Source organism: Catharus ustulatus, chromosome Z (assembly GCF_009819885.2).
Source record: "Catharus ustulatus isolate bCatUst1 chromosome Z, bCatUst1.pri.v2, whole genome shotgun sequence".
Taxonomy (NCBI): Eukaryota; Metazoa; Chordata; class Aves; order Passeriformes; family Turdidae; genus Catharus; species Catharus ustulatus.
The window spans coordinates 28,367,641-28,392,242 of record NC_046262.2 but is presented as its reverse complement, the minus strand read 5'-3'; the positions used below and the strand labels follow the sequence as shown (position 1 = coordinate 28,392,242).

The window sequence follows — 24,602 nt, the reverse complement described above, 5'->3', positions numbered from 1 at the left end:
AACCCAGGTCTTGGAGTGACTGGCTTACAGTCTCATTAAGAGTATCTATCAGATTTTATTAAGAATACTGTACTTTTATATTAAGGGCTATTTTTCTGTTTTGCTTATGTAGGTCAGTGAAAAATTCTGACCAACCATGAATATTGAAATTATCTCTGTGACAGGAAATGTATGTCTTACAGATGTCAGATGCAGGCACAGGAGGATGTTTAGTCAGAAGACTCATTTAGCAACCATGTGCTTTAAGTGCCTTAGCAACTCACATTGGCTTCAGTAGTATGTAAATAGGTTAAACTGTTTAGCTGTGTACTTTGTACTGTGGCATACTGTACTAAGAAGTTCTTATTTACAAGTTAAAATCAGTGAAGCATGCACTCCTGAACTACAGCTACAGTATCAGCTTTTAAACACTTTTTAGTCACTGATGTTTTGCCCTAACAGATGCCAGCTCGATATTACTTTACTGATGGTAATAAGAACAGTATTTTGTCAGTAAGTTCAAAGTGGTCTTGTCACATGAACCTAGTAGGCTATTCTGACCTTTTGATGTCAAAAAAGGGCAACAAGAAATGGTTAAAGTCCTCAGGACTGCAGGCTGCTGAGTAGAATCTGACCAAGGGTTAAATTCATCAAAAAGAATGTGAAAAATTATTGTACATCACATGAAAAGGACTGCAAATGTGAACATATATTTGACGTACATGGGTGAGGGCCTGTATATGTGTTGCTGTTGATCAGCCAGAGAGGAGGAACAGGATCAGGCCACCTGTGTGTCCATTCTTGTGTGAGTGCAGTGTCTGTTTGCATAGGAGGCCCAGAAGGAAGAGATAAGGGGGAAACATTGCAAAATCTATCAAACTGGATGATATGAACAAGAACTGGTATTCACTGTCCTTTCCAGTATAATACCTAGGGAGTATCCAGTGAAGCTTGGCATTTGGTTAGGTACTAAATCAATAGAAGGACTAAATCGGTGTGTTTTCATTGCAGGTATGTGTTTTATTACCATTTTTTTACTTTTTCCAAAATCAGTTAATCAGCCAGTATGTATTGTTACTTGGTGAGCGTGGACAAGATTTCCTAAAGGTTAAAAATCAAAATGCCTAGAACGAAAATCACTGTCATTCCTGTGATGCCTCCATTTGAAATGCATAATATATAATTCACAAGCATTCCCCAGCATTAAATGGGGTAAAATTTTAATCCTTCAATCACAGTATCCAATGAGCCTGCTTCAGCTTTTATTCAGGCAACACATTTCAAAATGATATGTTTTGTTCTTTGATGGAGTATCTATTTTATACTGCAACCTTGTACTAATAGAATTCTAATTCATATCTGTTGAAATTTAAAAAACAGAACCTCAGTGACTCACCAATTACAAATTACTTTTTAATGGATGGATTTGCAAAATTTTATTTTTTGTTTAATTCCTCTGACAGACATCTGAGAGCTTATGAGAAGGCACACAGGCACTGGTCTTGAAACCTTGCTTTATCAACTTGCAAGGCTTGTAGCAAGCACAGGACATTCATAACTGAAGTCCGTAGAAAAATTAAGTTTACAGATCTAGTCCTGCAACTGTTCAGTTTTGGAGCTGCTGTTGAACATAGATACTTGCAACAGCTCAGCACCCCTGAGGATTTAGTTCTGTGTAAATGTGGGAAAACCAGGTATGCCATTTCTCAGCAAAATCTGGAGAAAAGCTGTATTTAAAGGAGTGCATGTCTGGAGTCATGTGACATTCTTGGATTTATGAGACTTTTATATAGTTGTTGAAATACTGAGATTTCATCCCTCCTTTCTTCTATTCCCACTAAGAAGTAAATTCCAAAATAATATTTCTCTTGGTGAGGCAGCAAACTGAAATTCCCATGTTACAGGTAGAGTCCTGTGCTTTGTTGCAAACGTCTCGAGAAATTTCCAAATGTGACATGCAAATTGGAATGAAGGAGCTGAAACCTCAGCTTCTGCCAGTAAAATAGTGGAGGTGCAGTAATACAAGATTTTGCACCAAGAACAGGACATTATAATTTCAATACTGACAAACCCAGTGGAAATACTGGCCATCGGGTGTTTCAAGATATACATGATGGGTAAAACACGTCTCACCATATCAATAGCACTGTTTGCTCTCTTTGACCAGGGCTAGGTGTCATTAAAAATGTAGGAGCACCAGACCTAAATTCCAAATTTCTCTTATTACAAAGTGCGTGCTAGCATGCACGCAGTCCTGCTAGTGCACAGCAAATATTCTTAAAAAGAAGAAACAACACAGCTTTTTTTTTTTAAAAGAAGAAAGATAACCAGATTTCTCAGTGATATTGTTTTCCTTCACTGTTTCCTATGAGAAGCAACTTGAGCTGTATTTCTCATGACATACAGAAACAGCCCTCACATGCCCCCAACATCCATGTACAGAGCATGATGCCTGGCCATCAGGCAGCTTGTCTGGTTGTATTTATAAATTCTGACTTGAAATGGCATCTTAGTCAAATATCATAAAATACTTGCATCTCTGTATTAGTAAAATAAAGTCTGTGGAGACTTACTGGCAAGAAAGGGATTATTTGAAGCATCAACCTCACAGTGGTGCTCTGACTTGGTGTTAGTTATATAGGTAAAAATGTTAACAAATATGTTTTCATTTCTATTTTTTTTTCTCCTGTGGTTATTGGCACATACTGCTCAAGAGAAATTTGAAATATGAAATATACAGAGGAGGGCAGCAGGAGAGGAGAAGAACCAGCCAGCAAATGGGACTGAAAACCTTTACTAATTTAACTATCAAATTCCTGATTGAAGACCCCCATTAGAATCCTGTAGCTGTTTGAGACACGCAGTATGCCAGCACAGCAGTTAAATAACTGCGTATCAGCACAGTTTGCTTAGGTACTTAACTATTTTCACGTCCTCAGGTGCCTTAGTCAAACTTGTTTCAGAATTTTAGCAATGTATTCCCTGTTGGGGTGGTGGAGATGATGCAGGAAGGTATCATAGTTATTATCAACATTTTCTTTTTTTAATGGTACTTGCCTTGCTCTTGCACTTTGTGGTTTGGTTTTGTTGGTTTTTTTCTTTAGTTGGTGAGATCTTATGAGATACTTTTTATAGTTCTCCATTACTCTAGTTGGTAATAGGTCTGTGGTAACTGTGCTGATGATTTATTTAGCTGAAAATCACTTGGCTCTGTACTCTTTGCTACCTTGTATAATACTATCTTTCAATTGGAAGGTCTTGCCTAAGTGTGATTATTCAGTAAAGACAGAACTTCTGCAAAAAAGATCTCTAGAACTTGCTCTTGCATTATCAGCCCTACCAGTCTTTGGTCTGCTGACTTGTGAGAAGCAGGAAAATTGCAAAGTCACACTATGTATGTGTCAGAAACAGATGTCAGATGACATTTCCTTAGATATAACCAAGTTTATTTTGAAAAAAAAGATAGTAGGTAGATAAAGTGTATAACCAGTCCTCCTAAATTGAGATAAGATCTGTCAACACATTGTGGTCAGTTCAGCAGAACTTAGCTGTAAGAGGAGCTGGGACAAGGTTTTTTCCTTGATTAATACTTTCAGAAAAACAAAAATATCTTGAGTGGGTGCATGTCAGCTGTATTTCTGCTGAGAGTTTTCCAAATCTGCTGAGAACTCAAACTGTTATGAATTTCACAAGGAAAAAATAGTGCTGCTGTGCAATGAAGAACAACTGGAAATTAACTGACTCAGCTTTTGTTAACAGACATTTAGATGTGATGTGATTGTGAATAAATATATTTGAACATCTGTGTTTCTTTATTGCAAAAGAAACTCCAAACCGTTTAATATTTAAAAATAGCCATATGCAGGGCAGTGGTTAAATACTACAGTTAAAGCAGAAGTAGCATAGTTACTCCATAAGTGGCTGTTTTAAAAGTAGGACTTGCAGGGGACATCCTACTCTAGTACAAAAATTATTGCTATTAAAAGTAGAAATATTGAACACAGGATGTCTTATAGAGGGCAATGGACTCCTCATTGTTGGGTGGATATGTCTAACAGAGGGCTTTTGCTACCCTGGCCAGCCTCACTGGCGAGCCTCAATGCTTCCCATGGGCCCATAAACACCCCTTTAAGTTCATGCCCAGGCACCCAAGCATTGCCTGAGCTGAGCTGTAGGTAGATCTGTGCCCAGCCTTGTCCCCTGTCTTCCTCACTTACTGCTTTTCGTGACTGGGCCATTGGTGCATGCTGTAGATTGTCCTGTGTCCAGGCCTGGCTGACTGTGCTCAACCAGGTCTCCTGGGCGGGACTTGAACTTCACTCAATCACTTTGACTGAGAAAGGGTTGTTTAGATATGTGTCACCAACCCTCATCCTGCTTAACCTTGGTGTTAAACCCTGCTGGGGAGGATGTGGTGCTGAGGTTGCCCTCTTTTCTTAGTCCATAGCCCCTCATGGAGCAGCCCTGGTCTTGCAGCTCACTGACAGTTTACCTTGCAAGGATAGTAAAACTAGTTACATGAGGATTGTAGTGAAAATTCAGAGATGTCCTTCAGTCTGTTTTTATTAAGGTACATACTTACCTTCTCCATCAGTAAAAGATATTTGGAAAACATTTTTAGATTATCAGATAGGAGACACTGTGTTGATGCTTCAATTAAAAAACATGAAGTCAGATAATTAAATCCCTTTCTAAGGAAGTTCTTACTTCTTGTGAAATAGATCAGATGACAAATAGCAAGATTCAGTACAAAAAAGTAGTCCCTTTCTCAAGTCTTCTTAGGAGAACTCACACCGAGGATAGAAAATAGGGCCAAAATAGACCACCTTGTTCCTTCTGAAAGCAGCCATCTGAGTTATCAATGTAGTTAATCTCTCTTTTTCAGAAACATAGTCAGCTATTTTCCTGCTACTTTTACCTGCAACTGTTTCCCAAAGTTCGAATAAATACAGTACTGTGATGGTGGGGGTGTATGTCCTGTTCTTCGGGCAGTCGCTTTATGAAAGTAGGTATCCCTGCTTTCAAGGATATTTGCTGTAGAATAGTCTGCTGTACATCAGTGTGCTTCTGTAAATATATCAAAACACAGTTTGCAGCACCGAGATCTACAGGTACCAGGTTTTGGAGGATAACAAGCCCAACCTTATCCTATTGTCCTAACCTATGAAATGCCAGAGGAAGAAACAGTGTCTCAAAATTCCAGCTCCAGGAGGGATGGTGTCCTCAAAGGTATATACCTCAGGTTGTGTTAAAGAGGGTTTCTGTGATCTTTAAAACAGAGGCGCAGAATTGAAGGTGTCTTTATTGTCACATCCAGGATCCCAATGTCACAAGACTCACGGCATAAAATTCCTTTCATAAACTTACTGAGCTCTAGCTGTAGATGTTTTGCACTAGTTCTTTCACTATAAAGCTTCTTCTGGCCCTCTCTTCTCTCAAACTCTCTAGAAGTCTAATCACTACAGTGCATTTAACATACAGCCACTTTATACCTTTGTCTCCCTGCCACTATTGTCTTCTGAACAATTCCTTTCGATTCTGGTGGGCTATTGCTCCAATAACCTTTGTGAGAGAACTTACTTATCAACAATCCTATCTTCACTTGGACAGGCAGGCAAAATCCAAGGAGTACTCAAGTATTATACAAAGGACAACGACAAGAAGAAAGACTATGCAGGCTGGGAAACAGGAAGTTTAATAATCTGTTATGATTATACTTTGAAATAACATATCAAGGAGTGTGTTATAAGTGTAGCCCAGAACTGCAGCTAAGTCATATATGCTGTTGCTGACAGGGTACCTGTTATGAGCAGAATTAAATCTTTGCACAAGGTTGATCAAGGAGACCTTCCTTTCAGTTCAGAAAGGATATATATGCTTTCCAAATTCCTTCTCAGAGTGGAGTCTTGGTGTGCTGGATTCAATCTTAGCCCCAGACCTGGTCAACAGTTTATTACTTTATATTATGTTTACTTCTTTACATTTATTTTATATTTTACACTTTATTCTTAATCCTTTACAATTAAAGGTTTACATAGGTGTACTTGAGCCTTTATATGACTTTGTCCTGAATGATTAAAAATGGCAAACCAAATATACTTATATAAAGAAATTATTTCTTTTTCATTATTGATGATAATGATAATTAGACTAAAATACCTTAATCAGAATTACTTGCTGCAAAGTATGCATAGCTATAAGTATAGTGCACTGTTTATTGAGGCAATATTGTATCAGTTATATTTAAGTTAGCAAAATAATAATTAAGCAGATATGATGTTTTCCACCTATACCTATGACCATGGACACATCTCTTGCTCAGCCATTTCAGAAAACTGAACAACTTTGTAGAAATGAAGTTTGGGACTTTTTATAAAGGACCCAAGCAGTCCTTTATACACTCTAACATAGTGGCAATTAAAACAATGGAGTGAGTAGTCTCTTCTGAAGTTAAACTGTTAAAACTTACATTAAGAGAAGGATGTATGGGACAGTAGAAATCATTTCGACTCACAACATATACTAATCATCATCTATATCTGTGAAATTTCATTTAAATAAGCTTCACAGATGGGAATTCACCAGATTCTTCATCTCTTAGGTGTGGTGAGTTAGATTCTGCGCCTGGTTTTGAGCATTTAACTAGTCTAGAAGCAGGGTCTAAATTCTGGCATCTTCCCCAGTATCTCAGAAAGGTCTACCCTCTGTGGCTTGCATTTTAGTTCATAACTCTTTAGGACCGTGAAGTACATGCATGGCAAGCATAGAAAAAATCAAAGACTTTGCACTGAGGTCTAAATATGGTGCTTCTGCTCAATAAATTTTCATCTGTCTTGCTCTCTCAGTTTTCCTACCAGTCTGAGGCAGATCTGTGCACTAGGACTGCAATATTTTTGGAACATACAGAAACATGGCTCAGTAGTTATATCTTCTTATATGAACTGGGAAGTTCTTTGAGCTCACAGTGCTTCATCTGACTTTATTGTTGTCACAAACATTTTGTGTCCCTCTTGAAAGAAAAAATTGTTGACCTTCTCCTGTTCCCTATTCTCACCAACAGCTTCTCCTTTCTCAGCAACTTTCTCAAGTTCATACATCTATTCACTGATACCTAGCCTCTGTTTTGCCAGGTTTGCATAATTAAGACTGAAAATTATCTATTTTACTTCTGTAAAGAGTATGTTTATTGTATCACCTGAAAAAAGAAGTTGATTTCATACACAAATACTGTTGTCCAGTACCACAGAAATTCTCTTCCTGATTTTGTGATTAGTTGCTAATGTTGTGGTTAGAACCCCAAATTTCTGACTAGATAGATGCCCCACCTTCACCAGCTGAGAGTTACCTTACCCTACTGCTTGAAAAACACTCGTAAGGAATGAGCTTAAACCCATTCGGCAAATTTCTACTGCATCATTCTTTATGTAAAATGGTTTTTAACACAGCCTCTTCATGAAAGATGTTTCACTTCTCCCTTGGAAAACCCCATTAAGAAATGTGCTTGTGAGTAAACAAACATTAGCTGCTGAAAAAACACAGTGAAAAAAACCAAAAGTAAACTCAACAGTTCTTTAAAATCAGCGTTTAACAATATTTGCACAGTGCCCTTAACTGTTTCAGCTAACGTTTTACCATATGGCTGCATATTGATTTTGAGTGAAATATTAACACACTAGCTATAAAAAAGTATTACATAGCACGATTGACAATATGGTGAGGAGAACCAGGATATCTGGTTGAACCGGACTGTAATCATTGATCTGGGTCTGTACTTTCAGGCCACATGTACATCAGAGTAAAAAGCAAAGCCAGATAATTGCAAAGGATATGGAATTTAATTTGAGCAGCAAATTTACAATCAAAGATCATTTTGGGTTAGAAGGGACTTCTGAGGTCGCTTAGTTGATCCCCATCCCCACAGAAGGAAAAGACAAGCTTGAAGTTAGACTTATTCCTGTAACAGTGACCCTTTACTGTATAGAGATGGTTTGTGAAACCTTTTTCTGTAATTATTTTGTGGAGTAGGTAGAGACCAGTTTTTGTGGCAAACAATATGGTTTTGTCAGATGAAAGAAGAAATTCTGTAAGAAAAGATAACTTCAGTATTTCTTAAGAAAGGTGTTTCCTAACATCCAAAATTGCAAAAGGTATTTCCAGTTTCTCCCATAGTCAGAGTCAGCTGATTGTTTTCTAGTACGCAGACTTCAGTCTTTCAAAGCATTTCAACTGGCTGTTAGAAATATCTCATGCACTTGTCTTTTACCTGAGATGTTAGGGAAACCTTGATGTTAACTGTTGCTTTCAGACATGTCTGTGGTATTGGGAATCAAGAAAATTGTATGGGTTCAGGCTGCTGCCACTATGAAAGCGAACTTAGTACAAACAGCTAATCTTATTCTGTTCTGTTCTCTTAATGACAGACCAAGCTGCAGCTCACAGCTACTGAAAACATTACAGTTGTAGAAAAGCTGAAACGAACCTACTGTAAGCCCTTGAAATCTCTGGTAGGTAGCAGAGGTGAGGAATGAAGAGAAAGACTAATCACTGAGTTTGTGAGTTGCTCCTGTACTAAAATGGCAAGTACCTCACTCATACGTAGTGAAGCAAGTCAACAGATTGGAAAAGCAGGTTTTCCTTAGCCATACCAGAAAAATTAAATATTGAAAACAAACTTTTTCTCTGCTTGCTTCTGAAAAATGGTCATAATTAAAGTCAGTGAACTATGTTTTAGGTGACTATAAACCACTGAGTAGATTCTTTGTGCGTTTTCACATAAACATTCCACCAACTTCTGTTGAATCTGTACTTTTTTCAGGTACTAAGATGTTATTGCTTATGATATGCATGTTGAGACAAATGTATGGAGATGAATAGAGGCAGTACATATCATAAAGGGTAACAGAATCATCTCATGCAAGGTATCCTCTCTGCCAATACAAGTTTTAAAGTCAAACTCTAAAAACACCTAATAGTTTTATGGTCTAACAATGGTCCAACTCTTGACTCACTGCTAAGTTCAAAACTATAAAAAAACAAACAAAAAGGTGACAACACCACCAAACGAATAAAAAACCCCAACAACACAATTTTTTTAAAAAAACCCCAACAGATAAACAAAACAACAACAACAAAACACAAAGAGAACACCCCAAACAGAACGCACGCCCTTCGAACATTTTGCAGGCAGTTTATCTGTATGTGAAAACTTCAGCTGTTTGAAGGTAACAGCATGTAAAATAGTAGGTGAAGCAGAAAGAACAGAAACTCATCATATCACGCACGTATCATATGTTCAATGGTTTACAGTAAAAGACAAGTCTTGCATGAATTCACAGACATATATAGACTGGCCAAGCTGCTGACAAGCTAACTTTCACATACTCAGTCAGCTTACTAAGCATCCAGCAAGATCTGGTGAAAATAGAAACTTGTGAGCCAAAATGCATTTCTAGATATTCTTACAGTTATTGCCCTAAACAGTGCTATTGTTCCATTCATAATGAAACAGAATGGATAGAGCACAGGAGTGTTGTGGAAAACTGAGTTGCCTCTGCCTAGGGATGCTAGGTGAAACCTTTGAGTGTACAATCCAGTAAGAGGGAAACCAGGGTAGCATCTGCTATGCCAGTCAAACAGGCAGGAAATGCTACCCACACTTGTTTATTGCTGCCCACACCAAGGCAGCATTTACTCACCAGTATAAGATAATGACAGGATGACTTCCATTTCAGTAAGGAGCAATGATAATTAGCATAGTCTAACTGCAAAGACTGCTGTGTGCTATTTATGTTCATCCACATAAATTCAATTTTAATTACTTCTATTTCATTTTCACGAGGAGAAAAGAATTAGAAAAATGCAAAATTAACTCTTTCCAGGAACAGAGCGGTTTAGATTTTGCTGTGGCTGACAGAAGGGCAAGGGCTCATAGTTACCAGCTGAGTACAAATCTGGAACACAGAGAAATTGCTTAACCTTATGCACTGACCCTTAAATGTTGCTAAATGGTGCAAGCCAGGGCTGTTCCCGAGCTGCTATTCCATATTAAGCTAGCCAATGTTTCAAGAAGCTGCCTCTGATTCTCTGACATCTGCTTGATTTGCCATGTCAGCAAGGATATAGGACATAGCAAGCCTAGTGCAGATTTGTCTCAGCTGAATCCAGTGACTACGAATGGGCAATTAAAGGCTCAATACATAGGTATTAAATTACAGATAATGTCAGAGAGAAATTAGTTTTCCACAAGTAAAATCAATGGCAGTCCTGCTTTTTAAAATCACCTGTCCTGATGAAACAAGAGAGGATGAATGCTGATGTTCTGGTCTCATAGCAGCACTGTCGGTCCACTTTTTGTGGAGTAAATAACTGCAAAATGCCACTGGAGAAGCAGCTTCCATCCAAATTCAGAGCAAGTGCTATGAAAAAACTTTATTCAGTGGAGCTTTTCTAAGAGCAAAATCATGACAGAAGTAGCTCTCGTGGGAACACCTTTCTTCAATCTTGTTACATCTATCTTAGTAGAAAAGACAGCTTACCAAAGCCACTGGTCTTTCAAAATAATATGACAGATCTTAGCTAGTGCCCTTGCTTCACTATCTCATGACTATCTAAGATGCAAAGTTGTTTCATTTTGGATATTTTCCCAAATGTGACCTTTCAGTATTAGGAAGTAAAGCAGACTGGCATGGAAAAGACTCACTTCTTCCTCTGAACAGAGGCAAAACTACTTACTGTTTAAAAATAACCAGTGCAGAAATCTGTCTGAGCTTTATTTTGATTTTGCTTCCAAATTCCTCCTAAAGAAAATTCTGTGGAATAATGACTTCAAATTTGAAACTTTTTACTGTAATGTAGTATAGTATCACAGTTCATGTTTTTTTGCCTGACTTACTTGTGAGGTGTTTTATAGACATGAAAATTCTCTTACGCAACATAATGTTGATTTATTGCTGGTTTTGGTATTTTTTTTGTCTCTCCTTTGATTTAATTTCAACATCTTATTGCTCTTGTGATATGAATTATCTTCTAGATGTTGCAATGATAGTGAGCACTTGTAGTGATATCCAGTTTAATGTGTTAGAAAATTTGGAAATGGGATATGGGCATGTAAGGATGTTTCCACCTGAAAGGTATTTGACATAAGATAGTATTTACAGATTTTATTCAAATTCCACAAGATGTTTGAATCCAAGCACTGTTCCTGAGACTGGAACTTAATAAAGGTATTCTTAAACAAAAATCCCTTGAACAAAAGTAAGTCCAAAAATAAAGTGTGTCAAAGGCACTCAGATGACCTCTCCACAGTGGTAAACCACATTTCATGACAGTGTAGTTCCCAGTAACTTCAAGAAGATGTGGTATCTGAGGAGGCATAGCTTTCCATCACTGAAGTGCAAATACATCCCCATGAGTTCACTGTTTATCCCAAGGCTAAAGTGCTGTAATTTTCTTCTGACGTCCCCAAAAACAGATAGAAAAAGTGCAAATTATGGCATGTAAGATGAAGAATTTTCACAGAACCACACTCCCACTGTCTCTTGAAACTGTGACAGTTGACAAGTATAAAGCCTCAGTGTGAGAGTTAAAATCATCACCTTAAAGAAAGAAAATGCAATAATATTAGTTTCAAAATCTACAATGATTTAAGAAAATAAAAAGCCCAATTTTAACAACTGAGTGGTAAAAAATGAAAGATCAGTCTTCTGGGACATGCTGAAGTTACAGTGGCTCCTTAAAGCTGTCATAATTTACAATTACAATTTTCAACATCAGCTGCACTCTTTTCCGAGGAAAGAGTTATCTCTTTTATATGTAGTCCAAATTCTGAATTTTCTATTACAACAAAGTTGTCACTCACTTTCAGCCGTGTAAATGAAATAACAAAACTGAAATCTGTCTAGAGAGCATCCGTGGTAATGATTATCAGTAAATCCGTGCATGTGATTAAAAGTGTGCAGAACTGGGACTTCAGTGATGAGTTTAAATGTCCTACATATTCCATTCTGATACAGCTTGAGCTGTAAGTTAAAAAGTAACATTAACAATCCTGGTTCCTGTAACCAGAACTGAATGGGTCATTTCCAAGGCACTGTGGTAAAGTATCTGTGGCTTTTATGCTTCAACTACCTACTCATCATGGAAAAAAGGTTCTTTCCAGGGTTTCTTAAAAATATCCAATGCTGAGAAATATAAATGTTTGTCATCTGACTTACTGCATGTTGCAAGTAAGACAAAGATTTTTTGTCATTAAAATGAAGAAGTAAAACCGCAAAGAGTGGCTTAGTCTCCTTTAATTCTTCATTTCACTAAGTGCACAGAAGAGGCTACAAAGTGGAAAAATTCTAAAAAAGTAATACAAAAAGCCAGAGGAAGCCAAGCTGTGCTTGGACAATATGCACTGGAATTATGTCCGGACATGCACCCAACGCTGTCCTCCAGAATGCTTGCCTTGGGCTTGTGTTCGTTAGTGCATGGCATGATGCCACTAAAGTTTCACACTGTCACATGAAAATTAAGAATGAGACTGACTGCAGCAAGGTTTCTGGAAGGTGAAAGTGTCTTTCTTAAAGTGTTACTTTAACTGTAATATCTACTGATGGCAGTGGATCAAACAGTTACAGTTAAGATGTAAAGATGACAACCTGGGTGATTTGGAAATCATTGAATTCATGCCCTCTTCATCTAATGTCTAGCTTTAACCTGCAAAATTTATTTTTTAAGCTGGTGACTTGTTCGTGTATTCTTTTAGCAGTGAGAAACATGGGGGTGGATTCTTGAAAAAAATCCTGTCTTTAGAAAAGCTCTGAGTTTGTGTTCCTTCGCAGCCTCAGGGCTGACCTCAATACTCTACGCAAGGCTCTGCGTGGACACCAAGGAATTATGGCTGAGCCAAGTACCTCTGTACCTAACACTGGCCACAGCGTCTCTCCTCACAATACATTAACCTACAAACTTTTGTCTGTAGGTAACAATATTGATTTATATAAGTAGGTGTATTAAGACTTTTATTGTTATATTGATTTATAGTTTTCTGTGGTGGTACCTTTTTTTTCTTTCAGTTCAAATTTAGTACAGAACAGTTAGATGCATCCTGACAGTTTTTTAGGTATTATCTTCCCTCTGAAATGTAAAAATTCCTGGATGTCTAGGCAACCATATTTTCATAAGAAAAGAAGTACCCTAGGAAATGATATAATATTCCAGATAAATGAGGTATCATTTTATTTGTTATTAAAACCTGTAGCCTAATCCAAAAATATAACAGACTGTACCCACAATAATCTTGATGCTTTCCAAAACCAGCTTTCTGTGAGTATCCTTCTCAGCCAAGACTGCTAGAACCCCAGTTAGTATACAGAGGTGTGTGCTGAGCTATATATGAAAGCTGTTGGTATCTTAGTGTAAATTTTACATTGCCCAAGAGAAAGTAAAAACTTTAGAAACTGAATTTTTTAAAAACTCACGAAAAAAATAATTTTAATCCAAATTACCCTCTATTTTAACGTAACATTATTTGGTTGCAATCTACATATTTTTTAAGATTTTAGGTCAAAGAAAGAAAAATCTGTAAATGTAAATTTTAAAAATTGCTTATGACTTACTGTTATCCTTTGCATTAGGGTTCAGTTTTCTTTTCTTGTCTGTTAAAGTAAATATATACAAATTTAGCTTAAACATTGCTAGATTTGAAAGAAACTATACAATTCAGCAAACCTTTAGATTAAACTGAGCTATAAGCACAGTTAAGTTCATTATTAAACCATATCAAATAAATGAACTTCTCTACATTTCTTTTACAAAACTTGAATCAAATTCTGAAGTCATAGTGTTAAGACTCTCATGACTATAAATACATTTGTCTGGTTTACCTGAGTCTGTTCATGTGCAAGAAAATACTAGAGTAATAGTCTGTTTCCTTTATTACTTTTGCACCACTTGACATGCAAACAAGGAAAGAAATACTGTGATAGTCCTGTATTCGCACCATTTTAGTTATAGAGCCATAATGGAGTTCAAAAATAATTTAGTATACTATAGCCGCAGTCTCTTTGCAGCTATGAAGAAAACAACCTTCGAACTATGCTTTCACAGTCCTCCTTACACAAGGCAGAATTTGTGCTCTGTGCAGAATACTAACTGGCCAATTTTTAAAATTTATCTTTCCATACACCATGTCTCATGTAGGTGACACAGGGAGGAAAATAAACCCAACTCAAATTATCCAATTATCAGTTTATCCAATTATCCATTATCATTTTCTGCTCTCTTGTCATCTAGAAATAAAATGTGACCAAAGTCACACAAGTGTGCCTAGAGTAACTAAAATTTCTTAAAGGTTGTTCACAGGAAAACATAAAGAAACAGTAGAAAGTTTCAGTATCGGAAGTAAAATGTACCTTTTTTGGATTTCTCATTCTTGAATGATTTTCTCTTCCGAAATATTATTAGTGCAGAGACAAGGACAGATACAGTGACACATGTGGGGATGATTAAAGAGATCAGGAATTTTTGTCCACTATACTGTGTACTCATTAAAGCTGTCAAAAATATGAAAGGAGAGTAAATTTATAACTTACAAAACAGGCATTGTTTATCAAGTTATCTGTTCTGTTTCTCCAAAGTCTTGCTCTGACTGAACAAAGGATTTTTAAAATTTATCAGCATGGTGACTCATTTTATTAGTAATTTGTTCTGAAATAATACTGTAAAAAGTCTTACAAAAAGCCAGTCGCATCTCTCATTTGTGTGGCATTTGAGTCAGGCGGCATCCTATTGGCATCTGCCTTTGAAATATTTATATATATTGATAAGACCTCCTCTCAATCTTCTCCAGACTCAGCAGTGTCTCCTCACGAGAGAGATGCTCCAGATCCCTCATCATCCTTGTGGCCCTCATTGAACCCTTTCTTTCCTTCTGTCTTGTGTCCTGAGGAGCCCAGAACTGGGCACAGCACTGGGCACAGCCCTCCAGATGTGGCCTCACTACTGCTGAGCAAAGGGGCAGGATCATCTGCCTTGATTTGCTAGCAATGTTCTTCCTAATGCACCCCCAGGATACCATTTGCTTTCTTGGCTGGCTCGTGGAGAGCTTTTTGTCTGCCAGAACTCCCAGGTCCTTCTCTGCAGAACTGCTTCACAGAGGTCAGACCCCAGCTTATGCTGTTATGTGAGGCAGTTCCTCCCCAGGTGCATGACCTTACACTCAGTTGAACCTCAATAAGTTTCTCTCTGCCCAACCCTCCAGCTAATCAAGGTCCATGGAATGGCAGCAGAGCCTTCTGCCCACCAGCAAACCTGTGGAGGGTGCCTTTGATTCCCTTGTCTAGATTGTTGATAAGTTGAATAAACCCAGACCAGGATTGATCCTTGGAGAATACCGCTGATGGCAGACTTCCATCTGAATTCTATTTCTCTGATCAATGACCTCTGGGCTCTGTCATTTAACCAGTTCCTGATCCTGTTCATCTAATCCACATTTCCTGAGCTTACCCGTGACGATGTTACAGGTGACAGTGTCAAAAGCCTTCCTGAAGTCAAGATAGACTACTAGTTAGAAAATTCAGTAGGCGACTATCAGGGAAGATACCCATGCAGCTGAAAAAATTCCTTATGTTTTGGAAGGAAAATAATGAAAGCTACCTTAAAAGTAAAAATATAGAAAAATACAAACTGTTTTTTTGAGAGGAAGCTAAGACTTCAAAGACATAAATAATACTGACTTGTTCCGTTTCCCAATAATCAGTATTACACCGATTTCTAGAAATGAACTCCAGTGATGGATCATAGCACATGTATGTATGAGCACTGTAGTATACAAGTTCGAGGTCATACGAACCTGAAGTGGAAAAGTGAGCTGATGTTTCTCTATTCAGTTCTTTATTCCAGAAGACACAGGTGTAGTTCTCACTCGTATTTGGTTTGAATGTCAGGGTGCTGGTGACATTGTAGAGGCCATCTGCAGTCAGTGTATAGGTGGTGTTTGGCAGTCCACTGAGATTGAGGTTCTCATGTTGCCAGAAAACCTCTGCCAGAGGAAAGCCTTCTGACTGGCACATAAAAACAAACTTGTCTTCACCTGGTATTCTCATTACTTCAGTGTTTATTCTCTTGTAAGATGCTGCGTAAGAAGTTGTTGAGTGAAATTGTTGTATGCAGCAGTAGTAATTTTCCCACTTCACTTTCCCTGCTTCCCTTTAATGTTATGTATTGTCTCTGGCTGTATTTGTGGGACACTTATTTAAAATTATGAAGGATATTTGTAGAGCAATGCAAAATTGATTATTCAATCCTTACCATGTCTACAGCAACAGAAGTCGCTCTGGTACTTTATACGTGGCAGCAGTTGACACTAAATTTCTAATGTATTAAGACAGAGGAGACAAGTGGAATTTTATGGGACTTTTATTTTCACTTTTAGAATATGCCACTTCTAGAAAGGCTGATTTTTATGCTTGTTTTACCGTAGCTTATAAACAATGTGGTATTTTCATCATATTAGAACAAAATTGACTTTTCAGAGAAATTAATGTGGATCTTAAGAATGTCTGTGTCCATTTATGTATTTGATAAAGATTGCTATTTAAATATCTGGGTGGGAAACGAATGGTGCCTTGTGTCACACAGGCCTTCAATTAGTGGGAAACCCAGAAATCTTTCAAAGACCCGGTCTGTCATTCTGCCCAGTAACATATACCTTTATTACTAATGCCCACTTGGCTTCAATGAACACAGAAAATCACATGTCCTTGCTCTGGGAGCTGCAGTTGCTTGGGGAATCTCCAGTCACTTGGGTAATTATAACAGGGTTCATAATTATAACAAAACATCTCTGAGAAACTTTTGGGAATGACCAGAGGGTGGCCCGACAAGGCCAAAGGTTCAAAGGAGAGGAGGGAGGTGGCACTGGAGAAGAAGCTGTAGAAAGAAGGGGTAAGGAAGAAGGATAGAAAGATAACAGATACTGTCCCTCCCCGATACCGGCAGCTCCTGGAGGAGCTCAGCTGTTGAACCAAATGAAGACAACTGCTTTGGTTCAGCTGGGGTCTGAACACAAACTCTTGGTGAGACAATTAGCAACAAATTCCTTCAGATTAACTAATTTCTACCAGCTTGTAAGAATTTAGTAGAGATGTCTCAATGAGTATACACTTACATTTAATTTAACCACTTACATTTAATTTAACCACTTACCTTTCACTTCCAAAGCAATGTACTTGTAGTCCACGCCCTGGTAGTCAATGAGACAAAGGTACGAGCCTGCATCTGCTATCTTCACATTGGTGATCTGAAGGATGGCTCGTCCCAACTTCAGTTCACTGTGCAGAAGTGATGCTCTTCCTATGTAATCAGGATGTTGGGATTCATGGAGTGCCTTCCCATTGCGGAATGTGTACACCTCTTTTGATTTCAACCTTTTCTGCTCCCAAACAACAGTCAGGAGTCCTAGATCCACTGAGCCATTCACAGGGAATCTGCATTCCATGGTCACATTGCTCCCATACTCTGCAGTGTAGAGCTGTTGAGGAACTTCAACTGTAAGTAAAGCTATATGAGGAAAAGATAATAGTTTCATTTGTTTTATCAAAATATGTTCTGATTTTCTTTAAATTTGGGCAAAACTGTCAGGTAGTATACAGATAGTATACTGTATACAGATAGTCAGAGGTATATGGTTACTGATTTGACTAAAAGTTTTAAGCATTTTTTTTTCATATTCTCACTAGTATTAGTACCATATAGTAATTATAGAAAATCATCTATATTCTGTATTGATTATAGAAGCTGAAAGATGAGGGCAAAATGGTCAAGTTTCTTGGGGTTTTTTTTATATTTTATGAATAACTTAAGGCTAGGCCAGTGGTTACACAGGGACCATTTTTATCCAACTGTGATATGGTCTCTTACATGTCCTAAGGTTGTAGTAAAAGCAACAATTAATTGTGGAAACTGTAAATCTAATTTCATTATCCTTTACAAAAAGAAATACCAGTGTAGTTTGTGTGGAACAGAGTTGCATAGATAAACATGCATAGATTAGGTAGCAATTACAATTTCTACAAACCTGGAACCATGTGAGTATCGTTTGATCTCATGCATTTTCTCAGATACATGCGACATTATTACAGAAAATATATCAAAATAATTGTGGCCATTGACCCAATCTGAAATTAATATTCTTATGCATAGGCTGCGATCCTAAAGTGAACTTGATATGGCAGAGTTATTTATATTACATCATTCAATATACCTTGTTACTACTTTCCATATTGGATGTACCATATATTGGTAGACAATTCGAGGGCACTTGGAATTGTTGGTAGTGATATTCCAAAGAAAAGTCCATGCAACTGTGCATTCTTTGCATTGTATGTGTCTCTGAAGTACTTACAGGGAAACCTTCACATTGCTATGTTCCCCTTAGCAATGTTTGTTTATTCACTCTAATGCAACTGTAATAAGGGAAAAAATTATGTGGAAAAAGTGCCAAGCTCTTTCTGGGTTTCAGCCAAGCTGCTTCTGCTACCAGCATGGACAGAGAACACAAGTGGTTTTACTTCACTCTTGTCTCACACTGAGGTTGTTATGCTTCCCAGTGGGCATTGTTTGCTTTGGTCATCCTCCTTCTCACAGCCATGCCACTGATGCTGGACACCTCAGCTGTTAATATGTTAATATGTTGAAGAAGCCTGACTCTGGAAAGTGATGGACACCTATGCTCAGTCAGTGCTAGTGCCTTCTATCAGATGAAAAGCAGAGGCTCCAGACATTACTGACCATTCATGCAAGTATTGCTGGAGGTGCTGAAGCCCACATACCAAAAGCTGCACGGGTTCTGGTAGTGGAACTGAAAGGCAATTTCTCTCTTACCTGAAACAATGGAGAGCTGTGTTTCCAGCAACAGCACTGTGAGGATCTGGAACATTTTCTCAGATAGATCTGAAATAAAAGTAGGATTGCATTAGAACTTGCAACAACTACCTTCTGCTGAGGCAGATAAGAGCCATGCTAACCTTTAAAATCCATCACAGGTCATAAGGAGGAAAAACAGAAACAAACACTAGGCTACCAGCAGAAACAAGGAAAATCCTTATTAGAGCAACTCATGCACACAAAAAATATGAATCAATTGCAATGAAACAGTGGCAATAAAGAGAAAAAAAGTATTATAATATGTTTATTATAGTATATATAATATAACATGAATTTTAATGAATCCAAGTGCCAAGTCTTGCATTTTGGCCACAATAACCCACTTCAGTGTTATAGGCTGTGGAAGGTGTAGCTGGACAGTGCCCAGGCAGAAAGGGACCTTGGAGTAGTGGTCAACAGCTGACTGAACATGAGCCAACAATATGACCTGGTGGCCAAGAGGGCCAATGGCCCCTGGCCTGTATCAGGAACAGTGTTGCCAGCAGGAGCAAGGAGGTCATTCTTCCCCTGTGCTCAGCACTGGAGAGGTCACACCTTGAGTGCTGTGTCCAGTTCTGGCCCCTCAGTTTAGGAAGGACGTGGAGATGCTTGAGTGTCCAGAGTAGGCAACAAGGCTGGTGTGGGGCTTGGAACACAAACTCTGTGAGGAACAGCTGAGGGAGCTGGGGTTGTTCAGCCTGGAGAAAAGGAGACTCAGGGGTAACCTTATCACTCTCTACAGCTCCCTGAAAGGTGGCTGTGGGCAGGTGGGGTTGGTCTCTTTCTCCAGGCAGCAACTGACAGAACCAGAGGACACAGTCTTCAGCTGTGCCAAGGGAAATATAGCTTGGATATTAGGAAAAAGTTTTTTATGGGAAGAGTGATAAAGCACTAGAATGGTCTGCATGGGGAGGTGGTGGAGTCACCATCCCTGGGTGTGTTTAAAAAAAGACTGGATGTGGCACTGGGTGCCATGGTTTAGTTGAGATGTTATGGCATGAGTTGGATTCAATGATCTTGGAGGTCTCTTCCAACCTTGTGATTCTGTGATATCCACAACTTCACTCATTACATTTTCAGGATCTGTAGCTTGCAGGCAGTTTTAAATAGTCTGACAGGGAAATGCTTTTCTATTTTTTACTACCCACAAATAATAATCAATTGCAATTGGCTTCTCCCATGTAGGAGAGATTAATGAACAAACACAAGAAGATTTTTTAATTGTCTGCACTAACACCTGATCTAGTTTACAAGATTTTTAACCCTGCTTTTGTTTCAACTCTGCTTTGCATGGGCATTTTTAAGTTTCTTATTGCCTTAAACCTAAAGACCAGGAAATACCTGGAACACATTGTGAGGCAGTGGAAATCTTGGGATGGATAAATTGAAGTTTGCTTCAGAAAAGACTAGAATGAAGGTTTAGTGCTTCTCTTCTTTCACTTTACATTGGTCAGACCTGTGCAAATTGTCTTGTATTAGTGATAATAAACCAACAGCCCTGGAATAATGCAAAAGGAGAAAGTACAGTTTTAGAATGAGTATGTTTATGTTCCAGTAATAATGACATAATAGAAAAGGTGGAAGAATTACTTTGAATAAAGCTTGCTAACATGTAGTATGATTAAAGAAAAAAAAAAAGAAAAAAAGAAGAAAAAAGAAAAAGTGAATAAGATCCAGAAATAAGCTACAAGGAAGTAAAGAAGAGGAGTAATTTTAGACTTCCCCAGAGCTAGACTTTCTGGAGAAGGGGTTTAATTTTACTTCCCTGTTCTTTTGTGGGCTCAGCTTGAAATATTCTGGTTCCAATTTTATCAGGTGCTCATTTCTCTCATTGCTTCTACCCTTGAGCTTTCAGTGTCTTGGAAAGTGAGGCTCAAAGTTTAGCAAATTAGCAGCCAAAATGATGGGTCTGGAAATTTAGACCTTAATCATATGATGTTGCAAATAAAGGTTTATATGCAAACTACTATAAGCAGACTTATTACATGTAAATGAAAGCTAGTTACCTTTATCAGAGGACTGAGTCCATTACTACTTAATGTGTTATCCACAATATATAATTACTAGTATAATAGTACACTATAAGTAGTGATATAATATTACTAGTATAGTAGTATAACTACTATTGCTGTGTGAGAAAGGAGCTAATAATCATTATATCTATTTTCCAGATGCAGAAATAAAAGACTGTTACTGTTTGCCATTCTCAGTCTCCTGCTATGCTCACTTTTCCACAAAGCTTACCTAGAAGAAGATTGTCTTAAGGGGAAGGACTGAATGAAGAATGGAACAATATTTCACATCAATATTTAGGTCCCTGGATTAACCTTATATGAGACCTTTTGGGAATTCTGCTGCCTTTTTTTAGTTCAGAGTTCATTAAGAATGCAGACCATGTTTACTTTTAATGTAGGGGATAGGATTTTTAAAAATATATGTATTACTGATAGTAAAAATTCCTTGTAAACAATTATAGTAACTTATCCTAGACTCACAGCACTGTCTTTTGTTTTTCTGTTAAGCAAAAGGTCACTTCTAAAATGTATTCATCTTATGCCTGTTACAAATTTACAGAGGTAAACAAGGAACATTGTACCATAAAAATCAGCACTTAATGCTTCTTGCAGCAAAGTGAGGAATTGAAAATACACTTACTGTCTGAGAACAGTAAGAAGTAGCATGACATTTCAAGAGCAATTCAGATGCAGTCAGTAAATTGATTTCCCAGACCAATCTGCAGAAAAAAGGGAAGTTATCACACAGTGCACTGTGATTATTTCAGTCTAAAAGACCTTGGATAATTGAGGTGGTGAAAAGCATCACATCAGACGTCTCAAGATCATCATGGCTTTTTATGAGTTGTAATAGTTTCAAGGAAGATGTAGGGCCCAAGACAAAAGGCTTGAATGGGACCAATGAAAAAAAAAGTATGACTGTGATCAGGGAAGATGGGGAATATAATCTTATTTTTTTGTACAGCTTTTTTGCTTTGCTGAAAATACAAAGTGAAATCCATACTTGACTTCACTAGTCCAAAAATAACATATTCTGGTAGATTTTAGTAGTGAATGCTGACTGAAATCCAGAGGGCAATGAAATAAACTGCTGAAGTTCCACCAAAGATCTAAATGATACTGAATATTGTTTTTCTCCTCTTGATTCATTCAGTTGCTCTTCTTCTGTTTTTTACACACATGTTGCAGTCCCTTGTTGCTCACCTCACCACACAGGCAATTTATTGTTGGGACCATTGCTATGTTCCTGATGTTTACCTGTGATGGCCTATTTGCATCATTTCAGTCTACTCTGCACCTCACTTCAGCTTTCAGGGGAAGAAATATAATTTCTCACTTCCTCCCTTGATCACACTATCTGTGAATTCTCACTTTCCCTGCATTGTTTAACTGTCACCTGTTGAATATTTTCCACTGTCAGTTTTTGTTCTATGACAAATACAGTCATTCTTATACAGGTGAATTTCTTTTTCTATAGATAATAGGAGAGAATTGGGATGAAATTTTGTTACATTTAAAAAGAAGTTGTGTATATCATAGAACTTTTCAGAACTTTTCAGTTCCTAGCTGAAAAGAAATATTACTGAATACAGGCTGACACTCTGGCAAATTTTCTTTTGTATTTCCAGCTCCTACAGAGAGACTTCTAAGAGATGCAAAAAAACTTCTCTTCAAAATCTGTGCTTTTCTGGGATGCAGAAGGTGAAAGTCTCCAGACTTGCAATATGATCAAAACAACCTAATATCTACAGGTAGTGTGTTAGTAACAACTAAAAGAAAGTAAACAGGAATGTACAGATACAAATATATACACAGGGGGTTTTTTTCTCCATTAAAATCTTCCCTAAAATTCAGGATTAAATATTTACTAAGAGCTACATCCTAATGCGTAGGCTGAAGAGGCTTGCCAGCACCACTCCTCTGCCTTTGCCTATGACAGAAAATAGAGATGCAAGAGAGTTTCAACTTCTAAAAAATCAGGATTAGAAATTATATAAACCTGGGTTTTAGGATCTGTAACTCATCCAGTCATTCATTCAGAATCAGAGTCTGTATCCTAGTAATAATTTGAAAATAAACTTAAGTAAACCTTAAGATTCTATGAGAAAACCTGCAATCCATCAGTCAGAAATACAGGAAACATTTGCATTTTATCAGTGTTATACTCACATCAGATCTTTATGCAGGTCATTGCAATCTGATTCATGCAACAGCAAAGAGTTTCAAAGCTCTATCCTATTTGCACAACAGCTGAAACTACCCAACTCTTATGACAGTGTGTATGATGCACCAATAGCACAGCTTGTAGGCTTTATGTCAAAAACAAACAAAAAAAAAAGTTGAAAGGGCATTGTTAGAAGTTTCATTTTTGTGCTGAATGCACACTGAGCTGACTTCTCCGCCTTGCTGAGAATGTGCATGCATCCAAGAAATTAGACACAGCATTCGGTAAAATTTATGTGCTCAAATTCTGCTTTTGATTATACCCTTGATTTTTCAGTGGCTTTGTAACCATTTAGAGCAGTGTACAGCATTGGCGTCTGAACTTGCATTTACTAGGTCTGTTCTACATTCGTGAAGCTGTAAAGTTACATTTTCTTAGCTTTCATCAGATTAATTTTACAAGAATTCATCAAGTAGTTATGTAATATTTGCAGAACCTATTTCCTCTTAATTTTCATCTAAATGGATGTTATTAAAAAAAAAAAAAATCATCACTGCGAGGCTAATGAAACACTCCAGTGAGGTTGTGAATCTCTATCCTTACAAATGCACCAAACTTTGAAACTTTACCAAACAAAGCCTGGGCAATTGTTTTTAAGATGTTACTGTTTTGAGTGGAAGATTTGATTAGGTGACTGATAGATCCCCTTTCCCATATAAAAGTATTTTGTTCTATGAAACAGCTTTATCAGTGGATGCATCTTTTCATTTTTCATCGCTCTATCTTTTTACTTATGGTGACATCATGAGTGAGAGACATAAAAGAGATACAAATGCATTTGTGCTATAGGTGAGACACCTATACTTTTTTGCCTCCTTTTGTCTCACACTACTTGCAATAACTGTGCTCTACCTCAACATAAAAAATGATTGTGGCTTTACTCCTGTGAGTCCTAGCTGGTTTGAGATGATCTATGATGATTGCCTGCCTCACAGTTCCAGACCGATTTATGAAATTAAGTTTCCTGCTGCCTAGTACAGAGCAAACTAGTTCAACAAAACCACTGTTACAATTCTTTATTTTCTCCTCAGTAAGCTTGTCATGTCGTGTCACACAAAGTAATCCATGGATAGCTCACCTTTTCCCAGAAAAGCTCCAATGACTTCTTTGGCAGAAATCAGTGATTTGGGTGACAGAAAAGAAACACCAAAGTTACTTCACAGTCACCATCACCAGGTTCTACTCATTCCAAGCCAGTCCTGCGTGTGTTTTCTTCATGTGTTCCCATTTTGGAACAAGGAGATAGCTCAGTGAAATTGCCCAAGAGTCAGTGACTTGCCTTGGACATCACATGAACCCAGTAATATCTGACTTGTCTGGGACAATCTTATATTTGCGGGACCAGAGAAACACGGAGAGGGAGAGAGACAGGGAATCTGAAAATGATGAATGAAAAACCAGAACTCCTACGGTTAACATCTGCAAAAGCAGACATACTAGTGTTAGTATCTCTGTTGCTTTCCTGGCTAGCCCAT

The 24,602-nt window shown here is 37.7% G+C and overlaps 2 protein-coding genes across 4 annotated transcripts in view; one reads left to right on the top strand and one right to left on the bottom strand.

The window, feature by feature from the left end:
• Positions 1 to 24,602, top strand: part of PLGRKT (plasminogen receptor with a C-terminal lysine) — a 72,980-nt gene that overhangs the window by 1,759 nt on the left and 46,619 nt on the right. Inside the window, exon 2 of one of the 3 annotated variants that reach the window (XM_033085220.1) lies at positions 8,400 to 8,483. The exons of 1 other annotated variant lie outside the window; for it this stretch is intronic. In XM_033085220.1, the coding sequence (XP_032941111.1) occupies positions 8,400 to 8,483 (84 nt within the window). Of the gene's footprint in view, positions 1 to 8,399; positions 8,484 to 22,531; positions 22,655 to 24,602 lie in introns of those variants that run through there. One more of the 3 variants, XM_042780139.1, reaches the window with a different exon arrangement.
• On the bottom strand, positions 10,211 to 23,433 carry LOC117010590 (programmed cell death 1 ligand 2-like). Its single transcript, XM_033085219.1, is given in 7 exon segments — positions 10,211 to 11,573; positions 13,581 to 13,619; positions 14,376 to 14,516; positions 15,815 to 16,096; positions 17,170 to 17,523; positions 18,847 to 18,915; positions 23,073 to 23,433. Coding segments are annotated over 7 exon segments (1,005 nt in total). The 5' UTR covers positions 23,110 to 23,433; the 3' UTR covers positions 10,211 to 11,490.